The following is a 26,517-nucleotide window of genomic DNA, read 5'->3' on the forward strand; positions in this document are numbered from 1 at the left end:
GATTTCCCTCATTTCTCGAGAGCTCAGCTATCACCTTCCTCCTGCTCCTCATCATGTCACAACAAAGACAACAAACATTCATTATGTGCCAGACACTGTTCTGAGTGCCTTACACATAGTCTTTTAACCCTCCTAAGAGCTCCCTCCATGTGGCAGATGCTGCTATAATCTTCACTTGGTAAGCACAGAGCCAAAGCATGGAGGGTCATGCAGCTAATGGAGCCCTGGAGCTGGCTGACCATGATCACAGACATGGAGAAATACGACCCTTTATGTGACTTTTGCCTCTCCATGCATGTATAAAGGTGGATTGTTTTATTTATCAATTATTTTTCTGATTCTTTTGTAACTGGAGGACTATCTGGTAATCCAGTACATCACAACCATACTCTCTGTCTCTTTAAAATATTTTTTTGCCCAAATATATGAGAAATGTATTTACTACAAGAAGTTTGAAAAGTCATCAGCAAAGAAAAGAGAACTAACATCACCTGATAACAATCTTGTATATTTTCTTATAAACTTTCAACTTAACTTTCTAAGTCTCCAGCAAAACTCCACAGACAGCATTAGTACGTCAACTCAAATTAACACCAACAAACACGGGAATCACTGAGTAGAGTATCACTGCGTCAGCCACTGCCACGTTCATGAGGTCTCCTATGTGTTTGCAGGGATTCTCCTTTACAGTTGCTTTAGAAACAACATTAACCTTATCACTTCACCAAGGGGGTTATGTGCACAGTAAGTACAAAAGCAGTGAAGATACTGTAAGTCAATAGTAGGATAAGTTGGAAAATTTATACTGGAAACAAATGTAGTAAAAAAAAAAAATTTAGGTGGGAAACAAACACATACATGACACTTGAAACATTGTAAATCAACTATATCTCAATTTTAAAAAACACACATGTGTATGCAGGAGAAGTTAAAAGACCAAACAATGAACCATAAAGGGCAAGGCAGGGGGATGGATAAAATTCATGTTCAGAATATGGATGTCAATGTACAATGTCTATTAGCCTAATGTCAGTTCAGGAAAAGTCCTGAGTTTGTGTCAGCACAAACTGCTGCCAATGAAAACTAGTCAGAAAAAGCATACATTAGTGAAAAATTTTTGAATAAGAATGCCTTCAAACTGGGAAGGAAATACACATACTTTGAGTAGGTTCTAGGATTTGGCACAGTAGAAAGAGGATTCCAACACATTCAGGATACAAAACTGAGTTAGGTGACATATTATATATACAGCTAATTAAAACTGTATGTTCTTCTATACACGTATATATAGAGAGAATATTTCCTGGACAAGAATTTTGATTTTCCTTTTAACATAACAGCATACGTTATATCAAAGTATTTCATTATCTTTTTTAATGGCTGATTTCAAGCTTACTAATCACCAAAGACTTCCTGCTTTTGGATCCACAGGTGAGTTAAGCCACAGAGAAAAATAATGAAGCACAGTGTAAGATGACAAGTGATATGCTAGAGCTAAGTATAGATGGCATAGGACAGTAGAGGAGAAGTAAGAGGAAGGAGGGGTAAGTGGTGAGAAGTAGGTGAGAGTTCCAAGATGGAAAGGTGCATCACAGGTAAAGCATGAAAGCATAAAGCAGCAGACATACTCAGGAGAAAAAACAAACAGTTGTCTGAATGGATGGAAAGGAGGATTCACGTTGGGTAGTTGTGGGAAATGAAGCTGTAGAGAGAAGCTGGTACTGGATCATGAATAGCCTTAAAGTCACTTATCCTCAATCGAATCTGTAATATTAAGGGAAACACGTGAGAGCCTTTGGGCAGACGTCTTCGGCAACCAAAGAAAAAGAATTACTATGGCGGATTTCTGAGCTTCCCGCCTGGCCAGGGTCCATCCTCTCACACTCAGGGCCTTCTGAGGCCAGGCAAGATGTTATTCTCAGAGCCTCCCTGGCTCACCTGTGCTGCATATACACACCTGTCCCTATAGACACTCAACCACAAAGCTCTGAAATCGGAGAACGGGAACATGCTGTTATAGTGACACATCACAAGAGCATAATGGATACATATCCAGAATGTTTCAAAACTAAAACGACCACCCAAGCACTTCTCTTTCAAGTCTGTTTCAATTCAAAATTGTATAATTAGCTTAAAAAACATAAAAATATATAGAATATTAATCCATGCTTCAGGATCACCTTGTGCAGCTGCCTGACTTAAGGGAAAAGGGAACTGAAAAACACTTCAGTTAAAAGAAAACCAGAGACAGATTATTAATTTCTTTTAAACTACAAATAATGAATATGCAGGGCCTTCCCTGTTGGTGCAGTGGTTAAGAATCCACCTGCCGATTCAGGGGACACAGGTTCAAGCCCTGGTCTGGGAAGATCCTACATGCCATGGAGCAACTGAGTCCACATGCCACAACTACTGAGCCCACATGCCACAACTACCGAAGCCTGTGTTCCTAGAGCCCGTGCTCCACAAGAGAAGCCACTGCAACGAGAAGCCCCTGCTCGCCGCAACTACAGAAAACCCACGTGCAGCAATGAAGACCCAACACAGCCAAAAATAAATAAATAAATAAATTTATAATAATATGTAGTATACATTTGAGACAGTTTTTCATCCTCCTAAAAAGAATGAAATTAGATATTAGTTTTTATGTAAAAATGCTATATACTCTGAAACATCAATTCATTTCTTAGGTATCTCCCCAGTCTCCTCCACCACTGTAGACCCTCGTGTTTTTCTGCTAAGTATGAAAAATCTTCTTCCAGGAAAGAACAGGCTAAGAGTCAGGAAATCCTTGCTGATCCTGTAATTACTGGATCTGCCACCAATTAGAATGATCTCTACAGTTTCAGGCCATTTGAGTATCAAAGAGCCACTGCACTGTCCTTTGAGAAGAGCAGCTTAGAGGTGACTCTTATCTCTCAGCTACACATACGCTCCGAGAGGTGCTGGATCAATATCTTTCCCCTCTGCTGCTTTTCTGTTAGGAAGTCAAATGCCAGCTTCAATAGAGAAATGTTCATTCACCAATACGGGACACTGCTGTTTAGAGATGCAATTTCTCAGATGCTCCAATCTAGTCATGCTCCTGTCTGGCATACACACTTACTTCTATAAGAGGAGTGCAAAAGGTGCCCAGTAGTTATGGTAGGAAAATTCCCAAAGATGCTAGATTTGGAGTTGTGTGCTCCCAGTGAGCACTAATCCCACTCTTCGTCACTTTCTAATAATGACGTCTAATAATGACATAATTATCATCATAATAATGATGATTTTCATTCACTTTTAGATGTACAAGACACAGAGGGAGAAGGCTTAGGTAAAAACATTCAGTGCCCAATAAATAAGTAATTTGCTCCAGGACATGGACTATTATCCACTCTCTGGAAGCTTGTAAAAACCTTTAGCCATCACTGTAATTCTCTGATTTTTCCTCTCAATTCTCAAAAATCCCCAGAGGACCCCAGCAGTCCTTAATATATTAAAGTAGAGGGTGAGACTGCTGCAAAAGCTACAATCACCAGTGTTTCAGCAAGATGTTTAACCTCAGACTTTTGAGATGTCTTTGTTAAACCAATCGATATAGAAATTTTACAAGCTATACTGATCGAAATCAGAACTGCTCTCCACAGAGAAACTCTGGGCCAATTTATGATGATTCACATGGAAATAAACTTCCTAGGAAGATAATGACATAGGAGAAGGCAGTTTTCCTTATGTGTTAGGATAGCCCATTCCCTTCCAAGAAACTATGCTGTTAGAGGCTACGATGGGGAAAGGTAATGAAAATCTGTAAGTAAAGTAAATTAAGTATTAATTACTTTATACAGAACAGTCCTTTATCTTGGCACTAGGGGGAAAACGGTTTGTGCTGCATATGATGAAGTTAGAGAAAGAAAAACTGAACATGATGATATATGGAAATAAAGGCAAATACGTTTCATTACTTTTATTACTCAAGGCAGAATTCTACCTTGAATTGGTATTACAGAGACTGCTACCATCATTATCTGATCCTTACACCGATTATCTTTTTTTCTAACTAAACATGTGGCATAAATGAAGACAGTGAATAAAAGTTAAAAAAAAAATCTGCTAAAGATGTGTACTCTGATAAACTGGATTTAAACTAAATGGAAGCCTGAACCCAAGATTCATGTTATTCCCTTGACAGCATCCTCACAGACATAGGACTTGATTAACAATTTCCACCAGGAAAGGAGAACATCTCAAAGAAGGGCTTTTTACAGAAAACCTGCTTGAACTGATCCTTTTAGAGATGGAAAAAATAAATAGACCCTTATGATGCTATAAGACACTTGCAAGGAAGAAACAGCTGGTCAGTGGTATGACTGAAGACAACAAAAAAAACATTTTTGGAAAAAGAGAGGTAAAAGGGGCAACTGGGTAAGACAAACAGATAAATGTTACATCTAGGAATAGTAACTGGTTTTAAAAAAAACTACTTCACACCAAGCCACATCAGTAAAATCTAGTTAATGAGAAAGGATGTTTCATGACACACCAGGTATAACAGGATATAGAAGTACTGAATCTAGTTTCTTACTCAGATGGTGTTAATAAATTTAAAGGATTCAAAACAAAGGCAATGCAAAGAAACACAAAGCATGTTAATTCCATAATTTGATACCTTGAGAAAAATGATTGTCAGCTTCTTCTGGAGGGTCTTGAGGCAAATGTCAGAAATGACCAATTTACCCCATCATATAAAAAAAGGAAGACTTTAACATGGCTAGATTATGTGAAGCAAGTATGTGTCCCTAAAATATAAATTCCAAATAAATTATGTATTACTTATGATCTTCTTATGGTGTATATATTTGCCACTTGGTCAGATTTCTTTTCTACCAGGCCATTTTTTAGAAAAGTTTATTACAAAAAACTGACAGAATAAATTCTGAGTATTATACAGTCTGTACGGAATAAATACTGGAAAACTATACAAGCTCACCTTCATCACTCGTTGCCTGCTGCTTCACCAGAGTCATTGGGGATCTTGCTGGAGGTTTACTAAGTGGATGGCGCCAACTTTTAGCAGTTTTGGTTTCTCCTTCTATGCTCTGGTTACAGAATACAAATGGGGGAGAAACAGCCACCGTTAAAAACTTGTTTTAAAACAAAAAACTATGGTTATGATGATTTACAACAAGTTAATTATGAAGAACTCTTATACTTATTCACCTGCTGAGGAATTAACACTTCGTTGAAGAAATTTAAACCTACAAGTCAAAAGAAATAGGAATCCATTCTATTAATAATTTTACTGACAGGGAAGTCAATTAACTATTCTTCCACTTCATATTAAAATACTATCTGGAGGGACTTCCCTGGTGGCACAGTGGGTAAGAATCTGCCTGCCAATGCAGGGGACACGGGTTCGAGCCCTGGTTCGGGAAGATCCCACATGCCACGGAGCAACTAAGCCCCTGAGCCACAACTACTGAGCCCGCATGCTGCAACTACTGAAGCCCACGTGCCTAGAGCCTGTGCTCCACAGCAAGAGAAGCCACAGCAGTGAGAAGCCCATGCACCACAACAAAGAGTAGCCCTCACTCGCCGCAACTAGAGAAAGCCTGCACGCAGCAATGAAGACCCAACACAGCCAAAAAATAAATACAAATTTTACAAAAACAAAAACACTATCTGGGGACTTCCCTTGTTGTGCAGTGGGTAAGACTCTGTACTCCCAATGCAGGGGGCCCAGGTTCACTCCTTGGTTGGGGAACTGGATCCTGCATGCTGCAACTAAGGAGTCCTCATGCCACAGTGAAGATCCCGCATGCTGCAACTAAGACAGGTACAGCCAAAATAAATACATAAATTTTTTTTAAAAAACAAAAACACTATCTGTAGTGCAGGGTATGCTTCTCAAACCTACGATTAACTCAGCAGTTAGCTAGTTTTCAAAAGTTCTTTAAAACTAATTTAAATTTAGGATTATATATTCATAACAAAATAGGACCATGGCATTTGGTCATGTGTGACTACGTGGCAGGTTATTTTGCTTTCTATCCTCACACAGGAGGAAATACTGCCAAGGTGAGCCTGTACTCTTCCTTCCATTCAAAAATGAATCAACACTTCTCTGAGGATCAAACAGGAAATCAAAAGTTGTTGCTGTTGTTTAATATGGCACATTACTGTCATCTTGAAACCACTTGAATTTTAAAATCTTTTGTCCTGAGCTGCCCAGACTACATTTTCCTTTCAAAGGTAAAGGAAAAAGTCATGTGCATCCTGATATCTTCCAGGCAGAAAGTACTTACAAGCTTTCTTGCCCATGCAGCAACCCCCCCAAAAAAGGCAGGGGTGTGGTTATTGAAAGAGTTCGAAACTAGTGGGTTTGCATCAACAGTTGACTGCAAAAGAAAGGAGTCTCGGGAATTTCCCAGTAAGCTGAAGAAGCAGGGCCCAGAGGAGAGAAACTATGCTGACATCTGACACCAAAACAGAATTATGAGAAAATGTATGAGAACATTCTGATCAAAGGTGGGATCACAAAGTATAATACAGGATGAGATTTACCTGTAGTTTATAACAGCTAAAAATTAATGTGAGGAATTATAACTTCGTCAACAATAACAAATATTTATTAAGCCCTTACTACATGCCACACTGTTCTAAGAGTGAGCTACAGAAGGTCCCTGCTTCCAAACAGTGCAATATAGATTGGGGGCGGGGGTGGGGGGAGCACAGACAATAAACAAGTAGAAAGTAAATATTTATGAAGTACTATTAAGCAAATATGCAATAAAAACAATAAAGCATGACAAAGAATGGAAAGAGATGGGGAGAAGGATATTTTATATGGGGTCATCAGAGAAGCCCTTTCTGATAAGAAGACATTTGAGTGGAGCCTTGAGTGCAATGCGGGAGCAGTACATTTAGCTCTCTAGGGGAGGAGTATTTTGGACAGCAGGAAGAGCAGGTAAGGTGTGAACACATTTGATTTATTCCAGGAAAAGCATGGAGTTCAGTTACAGATAGACAGACACTGTTTAAAAAATAACTCAGTGTTTCTTGAGAAGGTTGACTAAAGCTGACTGCTACCAGCATACACATAGCATTACACTTAATACTAAGAAACACTGGTCACACTACACAAAAATGAAATGGGTGTGCATTACTTAGAAGGACTGTCTGACACCATGGTATGAGAAAAGAATACCACACAGCTGTTTCCGATGAGAGCAAACCAAGTCCCTCAGCTCTCAACAGCAGCACCTGCTTTCCTAAGCAGTCAGGCTTTGATCAGAGAAATGATACAGATGAAGGTTAACAGCACTGAGAATCCAATTGCCTCCATTGAAAGCAAGGAAACAGAAAAGTTACTTTCAGTTCCATTCTAGTTTAAAGAAGCTGACCAAATATAAAAAGGCATTTGACTTATTCACCATTCCAGAATCCCAATATCTATCCAGCTACAATCGCTATGTGAAATTAAGTTGTAAATTTTATTTACTGGTATGTGAATACTATTTTCAAATTTCTCAGCAACCTTTTCAAATAAATTAGATCATATTTTTCTATTTCTCAGAAATATCTGAGAAACATTTTAGAGTTCAATAGGACAATCATGCATAAAAATGATAAAAGTTACTGGGTGAAATTAGGAAATCATCTATGTTTTATTGGACATTTTAAAACTACTTATAAACAGAGTACTCCAAGTTGCTATCTTTATTTACTCTCCCTTGCTACTAAAGCTACAAAAGGCCTGTGATGAGTTGAAATGAGCAGGAACAATCCAGAAGTGGGTCTGTTCAGTGGCCAGCACAGCACAATTTATCAGCTCAAACATTTGAGGCTTCCCTTACTCATCCACTTGAACTCCTTTATCAAGTTGTACAGGTCAAAAGAGGTTACCAAATTATGACAATCACTACACACAATCGTAGCTTGGCTGATACACTCACAATCTTAAAGTTACAGTGAAAGTTTACACTGAAAGCCTATGATATTAACATCGTATGAGAACATATGAGAAACAGGGAGGACCTATGCAAAGGGTTAGAATGGCGAGGCTGGAAATCAAGAGGGATCTTGAGTTTTCCAAGAGGCAAAGGCCTGGTTCCCACGGTGGGCAGGACCAGAAGGGTCAGCCTGGTCCTAGATTCAGAGTCCATGAGGAAAGAGTCAGGGAAAAGCATGAACAGATGAGCCCTAATCTTAAAATAGAGGCTGTGGGAAGCCTGCAACCCAGAGGTATTAAGCATTGGCAGGAGGAGGCCAGAGCCCTGCAGCTGAAATTGTTTCTAGCCTGGCTACTATTGCAGGTGACAGAACCACTCTGTATCTTGACTGGATCAATGTCAATATCATTGTGATATTCTATTATAGTTTTCCAAGAAGACACTATTGGGGGAAAATAGATACATAAGACCTTGTTATACTATTTCTTACCTCTGCATTTAAAATTCAGCTCCAATATGTGGCCCAAAGTTCCATGTTCTCTGAATTATTACCATGTGAGCCAGACCTCACAGAAGGCCTACCTCACGGTCAATGAAGGAAATATGATTAAGACCCATAAATGCGAAATGTTATTTCTGCCCTAAAGCAAGATTTTTTTTTTTTTTTTTTTGTGTGTGTTACGCAGGCCTCTCACTGTTGTGGCCTCTCCCATTGCAGAGCACAGGCTCAGGACGCACAGGCTCAGCGGCCATGGCTCACGCGCCCAGCCACTCCGCAGCATGTGGGATCTTCCCGGACCGGGGCATGAACCCGTGTCCCCTGCATTGGCAGGCAGATTCTCAACCACTGTGCCACCAGGGAAGCCCCTGAAGCAAGATTTTGATGCACAGCATTCTGTTTTCAGAAAGTGCCTTGACAACATAATAAATATGGTAAAAATTGACACTGCCACATACACTGGGGGCTTTGAAGCCATTTCTCTCTCCACTGGGGACCTCTGGGACTTCCCCAGGTTCAAGGCCTACCCCATGGCTCTCCACATCACTCTCTTCTCCCTCTGTCAAAGCACTGTTACTCTCCACCACAGAGAAGCACGACTCAGGTGACTTTGGCCATGGAAGCTTGGGTGGCTCTGATTCCTTAGACATAACATGGCCACTAGACATGGAATCGTCAGCATCACTGGGATTTGAAGGCGGAATTGTGCCACAGGTTTGGTCAGCCTCAGTTTTGATTTTCTCTGCCACAGGTGTGCTTAGGCAGACGTTTCCTGAGGAGTAAAACAAAAGACTGTTAATAAATCTTACACTATGTTATTGCTGAGAACTGTTGAATTATTCTCAACTAAATTTCTACCATCAAACTTTCCCTCTAAATTTCCACTAAAGACCTGAGTGGGAAAGGTCACCAAAGCACCATGCAGCCTTTGTAATTGTTAAGGTGGCAAAATAATATACTTACTGACAAAATAAGGGATTTAAAAAGAGGTTCCACTACAGACCAATGTCAAAAGCCAGGGCAATAACAATAATTACCCAAGGAATAGCAAGTTGAGATCTTTCTAAAAATAAGAATTTAATTCCAATATATGCTACTGATGAAACATTCCAGCTCAGAGGATGTATCTCAAGAACACAGGTAGGGACTTCCCTGGTGGCCCAGTGGTAAAGAATCCGCCTGCCAATGCAGGGGACACGGGTTCGAGCCCTGGTCCAGGAAGATCCCACAAGCCATGGAGCAACTAAGCCTGTGCACCACAACTACTGAGCCTGCGCTCCAGAACGCACAAGCCACACTACTGAAGCCTGCACGCCTAGAGCCCGTGCTTCGCAACAAGAGAAGCCACTGCAATACAACAAAGAGTAGCCCCTGCTCGCCACAACTAGAGAAAACCCACGTGCAGCAATGAAGACCCAACACAGCCAAAAATAAATTTATATTTTAAAAAAAACCACATGTACAGACTTCCCTGGTGGTGCAGTGGTTGAGAATCCGCCTGCCGATGCAGGAGACATGGGTTCGTGCCCTGGTCCGGGAAGATCCCACATGCCGTGGAGCAACTAAGCCCATGAGCCATGGCCACTAGGCCTGCGCGTCCGGAGCCTGTGCTCCGCAATGGGAGAGGCCACAACAGTGAGAGGCCCGCATACCGCAAAAACAAAAATAAATAAATAAATAAATAAATAAAATTTAAAAAATAAAAATAAAAAAACCACATGTAAAACTGTGAGGTCGAATAAAAATTATTTCCTACATTAATCCTGCATCATACAATGACAGCATATGAAAGGAGAAGAATATCACATGCACTTCTCTTCTACAGCCATCTCTATTCACCCTCCTCCCTTCCTTACACATACACCCACACACGCACACACACAAGCATCATTTCACCTATCACATAGTAGCTCGGATACTGCACCTAGCCATGTCCTCTATTAAATGCTCTGCCAGGTCTCAAAACCTGGAAGTCAAAATGCAAGAGACCAGGCAGTGACACAAATAATAAACCTGGGTATCCTTAGCTTAAACTACCCAGTAATTTGTAAAGTAGTTAATTTAACCTGGTGTGATTAAAAACAACAACAACAACAAAAAAAAACTATGGTGAGACACTATAAAGAAAAATCCGTATGCACTGAATAACTGTTCTCTGTACTGCTTGCTATTCCCTTCCCTACCTTCTTTACTTTCTATCTTCCATGTGCTCATCACAAGTCAATTCAGATATCACCTACTCCAAGAAACCCTGCCAGTCCAGCCTCCTGTCTATTTCAGGTCTTTCCTTGGTATTCCAGGAACACCCTATGCCATCTCTACTAGTGGCACTTAGCACACTAGATAGGAATTATATATTTATTTGTCTAGCTCTCCAATTAAATATAAAGTCAGTGAAAAAAATGTCTATGACTTAAACTCTATTAACATAGATATTTCAAGAGCAAAAGGTAGTAAGAATAGAGAAGCAGCCAAGGATCCGATTAGGACAACGATCAGGACTTTTTCTTTTACTCTAAGTGCAATAAGAGCAAGAAGATGGTAGGGACAAAACAAACCATGTCTTTTAAATGGATCATTGACTGCCATATGGAGAACTGACTAGTAGGGGTGACTAGAGTGGACACAGGCAAAACAGGAAGGAAGTAATTTCTGCAACAGTCCAGACAAGAGGTAACTGTGCCTTGAACAAAGAGGAATCAAAGGGGTGGCTGGATTTGGGAGAGTCCCACAATTGAAGGATACAATAGATAAGGGGTATGAAAAAGAGATAGGAATTACCAACAAGCTCGATTAGGAAAAGGACAAAATCTCCAACAACTATTAAAGAGGCAAAGCATTAAAACAGTTTCAGAGAAACATGCTATAAAAGAGAGGAAAAGCAAAGCAGTTGAGATTTACAGATGATGGCTTTGGTGCAGAGAAACAGCCAGGGGACTATATATACATTTCACAGGACTGAATGATGTTTGCTGTTCTTTTGTAAAACCTTAATCTTTATTTTCTTCTTAAAATTAAGTCGAAGCTAAGAATCTGCAAAGAATTATCTATAATTGGTTTTCTCTATTCCACGTGAATTCAAGAGAAGTTTTCCAAAAAATGTACTGTATATTATAAATTGAGTTGCACTAAAAAAAAATTTTTTTCATTTTAGAATCTTCTTTTTTATTAAACGAAATAGGCACTGCTGGCTGCTTGTCTCAAAATTCCATTACCCGTACCAGCGGTGCTTCTGATTTTCATAACACTCCCTTGGCCTTTTGATTGAGCTACCACGTAGTTTAAGATAGCTTATTGGTTAAGCTACGTGGAAAAGTAACATATCTGCCCTAGTAAACACAGATTTAAGGCAGATCAACAATCACCTACTACTAATACCTGAAACATAATCAGCTAGTTTCTCACCTGCGAATCTGATATTATCTGATAAATTGTGATCCTGCTGCATCCTGCTAGCAGAGGCCTCTTCCTCTGAAGGTGCTTCTGTGTTTGCTAGTTTCACTGCTTCTTCTGGCTTTTCACTGTCCTTGAGCTCATCTGGGTCTGGGTCAGGAGTGGGGCCCTCTGCCCCATCAACTGCAGCTGACACTTCCTCATCCTCCTCATTCTTAGGCCTCTTAGAGTGAGAGCTAGTGCACTGGAAGCTTTTAACAAAAGAAGCTATAGTCAGAACACAATGTTTCCAAAGGACTGGAAAAAACATATATACAAATATTATTTTCACTTAATGAAAAAAGAGAAGAAAAAAACGGATTGGTTTTTAATCACATTATACAAAGATAATCTTCACGATGAATAGATCAAATTTGAAATTGAAATGTTAACAACAGTTTTAATAACAATTTACTAAAAATTAAAACAACTCTAAATTGTTAAACATTATTGATTAAATATTATTGATTATTAAACATTATTGGAAAATCACTTAAAATTTTATAACAATATTAAAGCTCAAAATAAAGTGAAAAATGATGATATAAGGATAAAAGCAAATATTATTTAGATAATGAAGAAAGAAAAAGGAAATGAGATTCCATAAAGCTGCTGTAAAATTTGAGTAGATTATTTACATTCCAAGGTGAACTGGTGAGTATATTTCCCTGAGTTTCGTATAATTCTGAAATATGCATGAAAAACATTAAGATTAAATGCCAATTATCATTAGCTAAAGGAATTAAGAAAGGAGGAAGGCTAACCATATGTAATTAACATCTTATATCAATGTATTATTTATTTTCAGAGTGGACGCCATTTTTAAAGTTTTCCGCTTCTTCTATTTCCTAGCAAGTCACTTGATAGCTTTGTTGCAGATGCCTTTTGTATATGACACATTTCTAACACTTTCATTTAAGAATTACAACTCAAATCAAAACGATATGTACTTCAGAGTACACACACACACAAGAAAACACATTAGTGTTTTTCTATAGGAAATCACAGATAAGATAAAGGAGGGGTGGGGGACTTCCCTGGTGGCGTAGTGGTTGAGAGTCTGCCTGCCAATGCAGGGGACATGGGTTCGTGCCCCGGTCCGGGAAGATCCCACGTGCCGCGGAGCGGCTGGGCCCATGAGCCATGGCCGCTGAGCCTGCGCGTCCAGAGCCTGTGCTTGGCAACGGGAGAGGCCACAACAGTGAGAGGCCCGAGTTCAGCAAAAAAAAAAAAAAAAAAAAAAAAAAAAAGATAAAGGGGGTAGCCAGGGATAACCTATGTAAATTGGCTTTGGCTGCTGCTGGAAGTAACAGTATTGGTATCATCATCACTTTATTGAGAACCCATGCAGTGGCCTACGTGGAATATCTCTACATTATGAATAGCATAGTACACTTACAATAAGATGGCTGACATCTCTTTGAGATTTCAGTGAACCATTCCCTTCATTAGATTTTCCTAGATATAGCATATTACTTCAGGGAGATCAACAAACTCGATGATCAAACCACAAAGGTAAGCATAATAAACAAGCCCCTTAACATTAGGCTTTCTAACTGGGTGAGCGAAGACCACTGATTATTTTAACCTACTGAAAGGCACTTTGAATCTGTTCAATGTCATAGATCTATATTCAATGTCAACCCACAAGGACCACTGTGGTTAGTAACTAAGAGACCAGATCATACACCTAATTAGAGTATTATGTTTTCTGTCCATTAAAGAACAATTCTCAAGATCTGCTATTGGCTACTGAACTCAAGACTGACTACTGCGCCTCCTTCCACAGTGAACTTTTTTGGCAATGCAGATTCACACATTTACAAAACACAGTGACTCTGTACATCAGTGTTTCCCAAACTTTTTTTTTTTTTTTTTTTTTGTGGTATGCGGGCCTCACTGTTGTGGCCTCTCCCATTGCGGAGCACAGGCTCCGGACGCGCAGGCTCAGTGGCCATGGCTCACGCGCCCAGCCGCTCCGCAGCATGTGGGATCCTCCCAGACTGGGGCACGAACCCATGTCCCCTACATCGGCAGGCGGATTCTCAACCACTGCGCCACCAGGGAAGCCCTCCCAAACTTTTCTGAATGCAACCCACAGTAAGTTATACATTTCAGATGATGACACAATACACACATACACACATGCTCACACGTCATGGATTAATATTTACCCTTACCTCATGGGAAGAACTACAATGCATTTTATTTTCTTTTACTTCCTAATTTTAAAATGTTGTTCCTAACCTATTAAATTGGTTTGAAAACTAAAAGTTTGAAAATTACTGCTTTAGACTATAGGGTAAAATAATAACACCTGGGTTTTAATTCCGCTACTAACTAATTCTGTGCATCAAGTATATCTCTTATAAAATGCTGGTTTGACTCCATGTTCTTAAGGTTCCTCCACTCACTAGCATTCTAAAATAGCAGAAAATAAATTGTCAGGGGCCAGGGGGAAAGAGAGAGAGAGTCAGAAAATAAGCAACAGAAGTGTGGGCAAGACTTAAAATTACAGTGTTATTTGGTTAGTAGCAAAAACCTAGAAACGAGCTACAGGTCCAAATACAGGAGATTAAATACATGCAGGCATTAGAAATTACATTGTAGCAAATCATTCAGTTACATGAAAAAACACAAAACTGGTCATCAAATTATTAATAGAGCATGGCCCCAATTTTGGAAATGTATACAATATTATATAATAAATAAATATATATATAAAGGATATATACAAAATGTTAACACTGGTTATCTCTGGATTGTGAGGTTATGGGTGATTTGGGACTCCTTTATTATTCTTTTCCTTATTTTACAAATTTTCTCCAATGCACAAATATTACTTTTACAATCTGAAAGAAAAACAATGAGTAATACTGGAGAGTAAAAATGTAATATAAACCTGGAAAATATAGAAGTCTAAAAAGGTTGCCTGAGGACCTGAGCAACGTAATACACACCCTATTTAATGTGTTTTAAGACAGCAAGATGACCACAACAGGCCTAAAGGCTTTTGAAATGGCACTGGCCACAAAAATGAAATGTAGATTAAAGTACACAGGAACAACCACGTTACAGAAACACCACATGCTCTGATTTACATCTTGTGAAAGAATAAAGCCAAATGTGTATAATGTAGCAAAATATATAGGCATTCCAATGAGAAAAGTAATATCTGAGATGTTTGACAAATGAAGAAAACTACTAAAAGTCAAAATCAGTCGCAAAATAAGTTGGAAATCGAGTTACTGAAGTTGACAAAAATAAGGAGATGAATAGAGGGCACTGATAAATCTTTAAATACATTAATGTAAGGAGTTTAGAAGGTCTAGAATTGTTCTATTTCTCATGCATTGCAACTTCAAAAATATTCTCAAATACAATATACGTCTTTGTTTATATTCTATTTATTTATTACACTTACAAAGAATTAAAAATACTTTGCCTCAAATTTTTCGTAAGATATTAAGTAAACTGATGGTGAATAAACAGGAAAAAAAGCAAATAAATAATCTTTGAGAACATTATGTTCAAGGACCCTTTTTAACTGAGTAAGTACAAGTAGGATGGGGTGTGGGCGGGATCATTACCTCCTGGATGCTTTTCTTACTTTCCTCCTCCTCTGCAGCCATGCTTTTACTTCAGGGGTGGATTCTGGAGTAGGCTTCGTGTGATCAATGGTATATATATCCTTTCCTTGTTTCCAAAGCTGGTATCTGTCTGGCTGAAATTTCCTCACAAAGATATCCATTGAAATTTTCACCATGTCTTTCCTGCAGGTGCACTGAAATGCAATGGGGTTGGAGTGCTTTAAACATTTTGCTAACTACAGAAAGTCACACCGAGTTGTCCTTTGAATGTACCATACACGAATACGTAAGTCACTACATAATGGAGAATAATGTTTTACATTTTCAAACATTCAGTGAGTAGGGACTTCCTGGTAGTCCAGTGGGTAAGACTCCACACTCCTAATGCAGGGGGACCCGGTTTCGACCCCTGGTCAGGGAACTAGATCCTGCATGCATGCTACAACTAAGAAGTCCTCATGCCGCAACTAAGTCCGCACGCCACAACTAAAAAAGATCCCGCATGCCACAGCGAAGATCCCACGTGTGCCGCAACTAAGACCTGGCATGACCAAAAAATAAGAAAAATAAATAAATAAAATAAATATTTTTTTAAGTTTTAAGAAAAACATTCAGTGAGTAATAAACTCAATCTCTTCTGAATGGAGGTGACAACCTGTATATTCACATCTATAAACAGTAGAATAAGATGTTAAAATGCATTGTAGAGTTCTTGGAAACTGTGTACCAAGAACAACTGAAAGGAAAGAGCACACATTTGAAACTATGCCTGCAACAGAAGGATTACCCTCCCAGCACAAGGATGGATCAGTGAGCTGAATACTGTAAAGCTGAAAACCTAGGTTGACAATGAATAAAAGTAGCTAATAAATGTGTGGTTAGAATAATTTAACCAATAGGTTGAGATAAATTTTCTCCAAGATATATTTTAATCACATTAATGTTTATTAACAAATATACTCTCACAAAGTAACCAACAATTAGGAGCAAATAAACAGTCTCTTCTACATCATATCACATGAAACACCCATCATCACCACTACAATCATACCCAATAGAAAGAAGGAATAGTGTTAAGATAAGAAGTTCAAAGAAAAGATTATTTTGAATCCACTAGAACTTTGATTCTCATGAATACATAGTTAGAAGTCATATCATATAATGCAAGTTTCCTATAAAGACCTCACATAGGTTATATTGTGTCTAGGTTAATACTCCATGCAATGGGACAGATAGAATTCAAATAGTGAAACAGAGATAGTCTCAAAGATGTAACTGGGGCTTCCCTGGTGGCGCAGTGGTTGAGAATCCGCCTGCCGATGCAGGGGACACGGGTTCGTGCCCCGGTCCGGGAAGATCCCACATGCCGCAGAGCGGCTGGGTCCGTGAGCCATGGCCGCTGAGCCTGCGCGTCTGGAGCCTGCACTCCGCAATGGGAGAGGCCACAACAGTGAGAGGCCCGCGTACCACAAAAAAAAAAAAAAAAAAAAAAAAAAAGATGTAACTAACATACCTTAACCATCCCTAACACATCTGGCAACAGACTGGTTGACTCAACAACAGCCTTGAAACAGTAAGTCTTTCAATATTTTGGCAATACAACTATCATCTCCATGCAAATTAATTTAAAATTTCCTAATAATCTCCAGCCTAAAACTTCCTCCAAAGAGTTCCAATCTTGCCTTGAGAGTTCAGGAAAAAGAAGAAAGGAAAAAAAAAAAAAAACTGTTGAGGACACAGCTAACAGTCAGTATGCCTAAAACCAGCTTCTCCAACTGCAAACAAAAATTTTATTATAAATGATATGACAATCCTTCTATTCTCCTATATTCACAATCAACATTTCCTAATCCCTCCCTTGCCTTCTACCCCTAGAAATCCAGTCTGTCATCATCTATAATTAGCTCTTCCTCTACCGGCAGAAATCCTTTCACCAGGACACCTTCACTGTCAGATGCTAAAACCTAGCATAACAAAGCTAACTAATTTCCCTGCCTGCAGTCTCTCCTAGCACCAATTCATCTTTATAGCTGTCACTTTAATCTCCCTCAAATATCTCATAATCTTTCACTTCGGAGTTGAATAAGGTGTAATACTCTGCTCTGCCTTTAGAATAAAGTCCCGAGCCCAGCATTCAAGGGCTCTAAACTTGGACTCCATTAGTAAGATTTCCAAGTTTCTCCCCCACTGCAAGTCAACATGAACATTCCTCTTCGACCCAGGGAGCAGAGTCACCATGAGCTTCCTTACCTCAGTCCTTTTGCTCCTACCACAATGACTTCCTGCTCACCATTCTGCCATTCAAAGAAAATTCATCCTAAACACTGAATGCAAATTGTACCAATTATTCTTCTGAATGGAGTACTATTTATCAACACCACTGCTTTCTACTATTAGTTAAGTACAGGCAAACTTCATTTTAGTGCACTTCGCTTTATCGCGCTTTGCTTTATCACGCTTCACAGATAAAGAGCTTTTTACAAATTGAAGGTTTGTGGCAACCCTGCATCAAGCAAGTCTATCAATTTTTCCAACAGCATTTGGTCACTTTGTACCTCTCTGCCACATTTTGGTAATTCTCACAATATTTCAAACTCTTTCATTTTTATGGTGATCTGTGATCAGTGATTTTTGATGTCACTATTGCAAAAAGCTTACAACTCACTGAAGGCTCAAATGATGGTTAGCATTTTTTAGCAATAAAGTATTTTCTAATTAAAGTATGTATATTGTTTTTTTTTAGTCATAGTACTATTGCACATAATAGACTGCAGTACAGTGTAAACATAACTTTTATATGTGCTGGGAAACCAAATAATTTGCGTGACTCGCTTTATTGTGGGGAAAGGAACTGAACCCACGATATCTGAGGCATGCCTATAAAGAGAGAGTTCTAAGTCATTTTTACTATAATTAGCTTAGAAATATGGAAAATGAGGATTCTGAGAAATTTAAAGATATTTTGGTTTAAGACGCAACCTTTCACTAAAGGAAGAAATGAAGCTTTCGACTCACCAGCAGACTCTCTTATTTTCGTATAGTGTTACTAATATTTGCTTCGTGAAGAAAAAGGAGTGGACAACATAAACGATATAAGTTTCCACAGCAAGAATTTTGTCCTAGATTTGAATTTCCCATTCCTCTCTGCTAGAAGTCTTGAATTTTGCACACATGCAACAAGATCTACCACTCAACTGATTGTTTGACTCAATACAAGAATATAGGTCTTAAATTATAGAAATAGAGCACAAATTAATGGTTGCCAGGGTTAAGGGAGGGGATGATGGTGAGAGGGAACTGGGTTCAGCTATAAAAGGGCAAATGTGAGGGATCCTTGCAGTGGTGGAAATATTCTGTACCTTGACTCTATCATTGTCAATTTCCTCTTTTTTGATATTGTACTATAGTTTTGTAAGAGGTTACCATCGGGGAAAACAGGATAAATGATACACAGGATCTACCTGTGTTATCTTTTGCAACAGCATGTGAATCTACAATTATCTGAAAATTAAAAGTTTAAGAAAAAAATAAACTCTAAGTCTTCCTTAAAATAAAACATACGCATGTCTTGCCTTTGATTTTAAGTATTCAGAAACAGAGTCATAAAATACCCAAAATAATGCAAGGGAACAATGCCAGAGTCAAAAATAGTTGAGGGCTTCCCTGGTGGCACAGTGGTTGAGAGTCCGCCTGCCGATGCAGGGGACACGGGTTCGTGCCCCGGTCCGGAAAAATCCCACATGCCGTGGAGCGGCTGGGCCCGTGAGCCATGGCCGCTGAGACTGCGCGTCTGGAGCTTGTTCTCCGCAACGGGAAAGGCCACAACAGTGAGAGGCCCACGTACCGCAAAAAAAAAAAAAAAAAAAAAAAATAGTTGAAGTAAACTTCAACAGCACAGAGAAAATCTACTCTCGTCAGTAGTGACAAATAATACACTCATCTTAAAGCCCTCAAGATTAGATGAGATTATTTAATAGAACGTGCTATGTGACTTTATTAGTAGGAACGGAAGACATTAACACTCCCATTTAGAAACAAAGAAATTTACAGACTGCATATTGCTACAAAGAGCAATAACCAATAATAGGTAATACTTCTCAAGTAATCTATTTTGGATATGAATTCAAAACACTAATAAGAATGGCTTTTCTTACTGTTTCTTTTAAGAACATTCATACTAGTTATGCAATATGTAATGTATGTAATGGCTAAGCCCAAATTTAAAGGGAATTGTCAGTAGTCTGTTAAGCATTGAATTCTTCCATATTTCACCACCCTAAGACTTGTTACACAGAATCATGATTATTTGTTCCTATCTCCCAGGAAATCAAATTCATGCTCTCCGTTATTTATACTGAAAACCAGCAATCTAATTTCAAGATGAAAATGTTTCTAAAAATCAGCAACTTTCTAAGGCAGCAAATACTCAGTTAGTCATATGAATTGTAGAATTGGAAATTTCATTTAACCACAATATATGATTAATAAAATAAGAAGTTGATGCTTAATAAAAACCCAAACTGAGGTATTACTTTTACATATTTTCTTTGTGACACACAGGATGGCTAATTATGGGAGGAAAAAAAACTCTCATGTGTAAATGTCTGATAAGGAAAGCTTTGAAGGTATGCAAAAATGTGTGAAATTATGCTGCTTTTCAGTTTATTTATAATAATTAAATGATAATTAGGAAGGAACTAAAGAAAGAATAGCTTAAAATAAGATAACAAGCCTAATAGCCACTTGATGTGGCTGTTATGGGTTAAGTTGTGTCTCCCTCCCCCAACCCCCAAAAGGTATGTTGAAGTGCTAACCCCCCTCAGAATGTGGACCTTATTTGGAGAAAGGGTTATGGCAGAAGTAATTACATAAGGGGTTACTGGAGTAGGGTGGAACCTTAATCCAATGGGCCTGGTGCCCTTATCAGACAAGAAGAGACACAGACACACAGGGGACAAGGCCTTAAATTGGTCTGACTACAAGAATATAGAGGTTCTTAGTGTTATTAAATTTTGCCTTACTGGGAAAGTTGAAGCAACTGAGGAAGTAAGAATCAGGCTTCCGGTATAACAAGTGGTCTTAAGAGTGAAGGAGAAGTGCACAGAGGTTTTGAAGAATTGAGAGTAACTATGACCTTGCAGGGGATTGAGAGATAACGTGAGAGGACTGGGCCCTTGTCATGGGTGGAACCCACTGCGATGCACATCCAGCTCCTGGTTGAGTCCTTCCTATCAGACTCAACTCCTCGGCTTCCCCTCTTGAAGAAACAACAGAAACTGAAGGATCAATAGAAGTCAGGCATTTATGAGGGGAAACACCATGACCCAAGTGAATCCTGCCAGGTAGGATACTGTAAGGTAGAATAAGGTGAGGGTGGGGGATGAATTCATGTGACTTCTCTACTGTATCCCCACAAAAGAGGCCTCTTATCAATATAAGAGCTTGGTGTTAGATGGCTCCATGTATGTAGTTTCAAGAGACATGAGGTACTATCAATCCCAGAATTAAAAACTAATTTTCTGTACATATACAGGAAAATGTTCTCTTTTTTACATACAAAATTCCAATGAATGTCAACCACAGTATATCATAGCCCAAAGAGGATAAATAATGTTTAAATTTTTCTTATAAATTATTAATTTCCCAACAATTATAAAAAGGGACCAATGCATAGGATGAAACAGATTTACTGAATAGGACAATCAAAAAGAGGAAAGGAGCCAATGATGGCAAACTCTTGTTTTGAATATTTATAAGTGTCTGATGAAGCATATATTGCTGTCTGCTGTTGACACATGAGTAGTGGGTGTATCTTAAAACATAAGAACACTGTAAGATACTGTCCTTTATGATAACCATTTTAATTGTACTTAACAATGAAAATGACTCATTTTAAAAATACAAACAAGCATATCAATTCCTATTTCCTTCAAAAATTCAAATCAATAATTGGAAAACTTAGGTTTTTATCAAAATCTAGTCCCCCTCCAAGAAAATTATTGTTTTTGAAGGTTATCTGCTAATTATCTTCAAGGTACAACCAAATTACTATATTAAATCAGAAAAACAGTAAGAAAGAAGCATCCATTTCCTATCTAGCACATAGCAAAACTGTCTTACATCTCCAAACACATAAGCTATGAAAATATGGGACTGTGTATCAAATGGGAAAATGCCAAACCTTCAATGGAATCACCATTCATTTGCTTTGAGAACCCAAAAGTTTGTATTACCAGTTGCCCTTTGAAAGGACACCATAAATAAAGAATAAAGGGAAGACAAATATTCTCCACTTCGTTGTTTTCTAACAACACACTTTCTTTAGTTATGACAACAAGAATTAAGAAGAATGTGTTATTAACATAATTAGGCACAACTATTCATTATTGTTTACTCTAAGTAATAACAAGGATACTACTTAGGCATAGCAACCTCTTATTTAACCAAGAATGTGACTGATGGTGATAACTAATTAGAGCCAAATTCAGTAACTAGGCCTGAAATATAATTATATTATAAACCATCAAACTACCTTTGATAGTAAATAGATAGATAATTTAGCACTCAGGAAGCTCAGATATCTCATTGGAAAAAAAAAAGGTTCAGACAATTCTAGCGCTAGAGCATCAAGAGAAATCTTTGACCAACTGATCTATGATTTACTCTTTATTTTTCCAGATTTACATCTCTTTCATTCCTTCCTATTCTTTAACCCATTTTTTCTTTTTTTTTGTTTTTGTTTGTTTGTTTTTAATCCTTTTATCTGTTTTCAACTTAGTCATGTCCAAAACCTAAAAATTCTTCTTTCCCTCCACATGTAAAAAAATAACCTGCTGGTAAATTTGTCAGCATTAAAATAAACTATGTTACTATCAATCCACTAGTACTCTGGAATCTCCATCTTCATCTCACAACTACATAAACATACATCCAATCTACTGCATCATACCAAACTTACAGGAGAGAAAGGACCCAGCTCTTTGGAAAACAGCCATACTGTTAACCCATATTAAATTTGCAGAAGTCCAGAAACCCCAGACTTTTTCTGGTACAATTATACTTAGTTATTTCTCATTTCAAATATGAATGAGAAACAAAATTTTCCAATATGCACTCAAATTTTTAAGGTAGTATTTCTGATCAATATTTTCTGGCATTGTGTTCCAATGGAGAAGCCACTCAGTTTTTATGGAATTTAATTATTTTAACAGAAACATGGCCAAATTTAAACGGTTGCTAAGAATCATTAAATAAAAACAATTTTAGAAAATAAATGCACTATGCAGTTAATGAAGCCAACATCTATTGACAGGGTATTATTATACTATCTGTAGACGTATCTAACCTATTGAGATACAACAAAAATTTCTGAAGGAACTTTCATTCTTTTTACATTCACCATACAATTAAGAATGAATAAAAGTATTTAATGTGTTGATTAACTGTAAAAAAAATATAAAAGAACCTATTTATATTGAAATTATTCCAAATAAAAATTTTTTTAAGCAGAATATTCTACTTCTGTAGTCATTTCATTCTACTATCATAAAATTTTCATTGCCGGTTACAAATCTGAACAGAATTTCACCCTCCTTGGAGTACTCCAAACAGATCAGTATTTCTTAGCTGACTCAAAACTAAGTACACATTAGAAAAAGGGGAATTCAGAATCATTATAATGAATGTAGATGAATCTAATATATATTGTGCTAAGCTAAAGAAACCAGGCAATTTTAAAGTCCACACTGGTGATTATTCTACCAGATTAATGAATACAACTATGTTTAATATGATGAATAAGCAGTAGCCACATTGCTCTATCTATATAACATGTTGAACCCTGAACTGACTACAGCTCTTCTACTTATTAGCTGAGTAAAAATGGTAAGTCTTGAGCTCTGAGTCTGCTCCCTCATATAAAAATGTCTTCCTGGCTCTCTCACAAAGGTTCAAAAAATTTTAAGTGTGTAAATACACTTGATCAGCCGAGCTCCTTAAACGTGATTATGATTATGATCCTCTCAACCCTCTTCCTCACAAAATACTGAAGGAAACTCAAAATGCTGTTGTAAAGCAATGTAATGCTTTAAAGTTTCAGTCTGGGCTCAAATACTTGTATTTTACAGAACTGATTTTCAAAGATTGTAGAGTTCTTCAAATGAGCTAAAGAAATTGCGTGAAATTAATGTAACAGTAGGACAGAAAATGCCCCATTTCTTGCCAGTTCCTATCTATGGAATATATTTAGGCATCCATCACTGTACACCAAATGGGCCTTCATCCCTTGGTCATATGTAATATCCATTATAATACTGATTTACTTCATCCGTGTACTTATTCAATCATTGTTCATTTGTTCATGTACCCTCTTCATTAATAATTTTGGGATAAAATTATTATAATTACCTTAACAATTTATAAGTATTATTTTAATACAAGAAACAGAGTTGTTAAATACTTAGAACTAATTAAGGTGAAAATAATATTTGAACAGCACTTTGATTTCCTGAGCAATATTTCATATAATATCAGTCAAAGACAAGTAATAGGCTATTTCACCAGATCACATGAAGAGTAAACTATATAATTATGTTTACACTGATGGAGCAGGGAGATAAAAGAAATACAATTCTAAGATCAGTATTAATCAACAATGAACGTATATAAAGAATGCAAAGGTCATTTCTTTTGTCCTTATGTCCATTAATGAAGCAAGTTCTGAAGGAGACCTGCACATCCCTTGTTTTTCCCCAGACTGCTCTGCAGAGCTCACATAACCCTGATGTTGTCAAGGTGCACAAAGCATTGAAAGGTTCTGGGGATCCCAGGATACACACCCAGAGAAATTTTCTAAATGTTTTGTTCTCATGGACATAAAGAAGAAAGTAGCTTTAAAATATCCCTAATGGCCAAAAAGATAATCATAGTCATAGTAAGAAAGTCTGATACCACTACTAAATTTCTTATTCTCACTTTAATAAATCATTACTGTGAACTATTTCAGATACTTTTGCCATATCTGACCTTCCCCTCCCAATCTATTTTAAACCATGAAAATATACATTGTGTCTGTCTTTCTGAGAAGTACATTCTAGTTGCCTAGAGGATTGGAGATCCTTAAAAATATTTTTTCAATAAATAACCTTTTATAAACATATGAGGAAACAGATGCTCAGAGAATTTTACTTAATTTGCCCTATGTCACACCGCTAACAAGTAATACGGCCTCTACTAGATTCAAATCTAGAATAACTCCCATACTCTTAACCAATCTACTGTGGACATTCAAAACCAAACCATATTTAACACATTTTAAATGGTTTTAATTTAAATATGGGCCACATTTTTCCATTCTAAACTTCTTTTTCTATGACCCATAACCAAGTTGAAATTGTAGTTGAGAATAAATGCCTGGATCTCATTATTTTAGCTTTTTATGCATGACATCATGCTGTGTTGATAGAGGTTATCCAGTCTAGCTAGCAACTTTCCAAAATATGTTTCCTCCACTCTCCCTACTTTTAATAGATTCAGATTAATTTCTTCTGAATATTTTCAGGCTTCACCATACTTTATAAGGTATATCTCCCTTATAAAGTAAGGCAATTATAAAGCAATTTAAGGTATGAGATTAGAAACTCTATCTTTCTGACCCATGGGAACACTGCTCAAATAGACAATGAAAAACTATGCAAAAAGAAGGGGAATGGGTTCAAATAGCTTGCTCAAGGGGTCTCTAAAAAACTGTAGGAATTATTTTTAGAATTTCAGCTTCTTAACACTTACCTAAGTATCTGATAGAAAGGTTAAGGAAGTTCAGAGTTACAGACATTAAACAATCTACTCCCACTGTGCCATGTAAAACACAGCATGAAATTGAACTCTTTAGTACTGGGGAACAGATGAAGTTATTTTGTTCTGAATTCATGCATTGCATGTCACACACTTTATATGGATGATAAATTTGGGCAAGATCAGATAAAAAATGGGGCTCTGCAGAGTCTTAGGGATCTAAGTGATTTATGAATATAAATATTTGCTCCTAAGAGTCTGTAAGATCATATGCGAGAAACAGAAATGCATAGAAGTATACAACATATAATCCTTCTCCCATGATGCTCAGGTACACTGACTTTTGAATATTGCAAATATTTTTTAATGACTAATTGGACATAATTAGAAGTTCATCCTGCACCTAGAATGAGCCTTAGGGAAAAAAAATCCACTCTAATTATCATAATTCATAGATGGGAAACTGAGGCACAAAAATACTAAGTGACTTGCTGGACGTCACAAGGATAGTGAGTGGGAAAAAAAGTTCAAGTGATACAAGATTCATCCTACTTACCAGCATCTCTGGGATTTTCAGCTTCCCATTCACTGAGCCACTAAGCACATAGGAACATGCTGAGTAACTCAAGGGGTTGAATGCAGAATTAGCCATGCCCCAAGTTTCAGGATAGAACACTGGCCATGGTAAGAACCATCTGACTAATGCTGGAGATGTTCACCTCTTCACTTCTGTGGAACTGGAGATGAAGGCAACATCCTCTAACCCTTTTCCATCTTTCTTTGTACAGTTCAAACACTATTATCAATGTAGGAAATATGATTAATAAGTAAATACCGTTTTTCTAAAGAGGAGAGGGAGGAGCAAATGAGGAGGAAAATGAATAAAAAGGCCATGTATGCATAATGTAATCCCCAGAATGGAAGCTCTGGATAGTACCATTGTCCCTCATTATCCTTGGGGTATTGGTTCCAGGACTGCCCTCAGACACCAAAATCTGCAGATGCCTAAGTCCCTTATATAAAATGGTATAGTAAATATTTGCATATAATCTATGCACATCCTCCCATACACTTTAAATTATCTGTAGATTACTTATAATACCTAATACCATGTAGCTACTATGGGAATAGTTATAAATACAATGTAAATGCTATATAAATAGCTACCAAAGTGGGTGGCAAATTGAAGTTTTGCTCTTTGGAACCTTCTAGACTTTTGTCCCTAATATTTTCAATTCATAATTGGTTGAACCCACAGATGCAGAACCCGAGG

At 37.7% G+C, this 26,517-nt stretch overlaps 1 protein-coding gene across 14 annotated transcripts in view; it reads right to left on the reverse strand.

Moving 5' to 3' along the window:
* KDM4C (lysine demethylase 4C) overlaps window positions 1-26,517 on the reverse strand; it is a 430,596-nt gene that overhangs the window by 176,948 nt on the left and 227,131 nt on the right. For 9 of the 14 annotated variants that reach the window (XR_010841967.1, XM_067041564.1, XM_059071829.2 and 6 more), the window contains 4 exons: window positions 15,453-15,646; window positions 11,836-12,074; window positions 8,889-9,202; window positions 4,970-5,078 (listed from right to left, as the gene is read on the reverse strand). Coding sequence is in view for 12 of the 14 variants with exons in the window: in XM_067041564.1 (XP_066897665.1) it covers window positions 4,970-5,078; window positions 8,889-9,202; window positions 11,836-12,074; window positions 15,453-15,646 (856 nt within the window). In the remaining 2 variants the exon portion in view is untranslated. The remainder of the gene's footprint in view (window positions 1-4,969; window positions 5,079-8,888; window positions 9,203-11,835; window positions 12,075-15,452; window positions 15,647-26,517) is intronic. The other 5 variants (XR_010841968.1, XM_067041563.1, XM_067041573.1 and 2 more) reach the window with 2 other exon arrangements.

The sequence above is a fragment of the Kogia breviceps genome, chromosome 8, assembly GCF_026419965.1.
Source record: "Kogia breviceps isolate mKogBre1 chromosome 8, mKogBre1 haplotype 1, whole genome shotgun sequence".
Classification (NCBI taxonomy): domain Eukaryota; kingdom Metazoa; phylum Chordata; class Mammalia; order Artiodactyla; family Physeteridae; genus Kogia; species Kogia breviceps.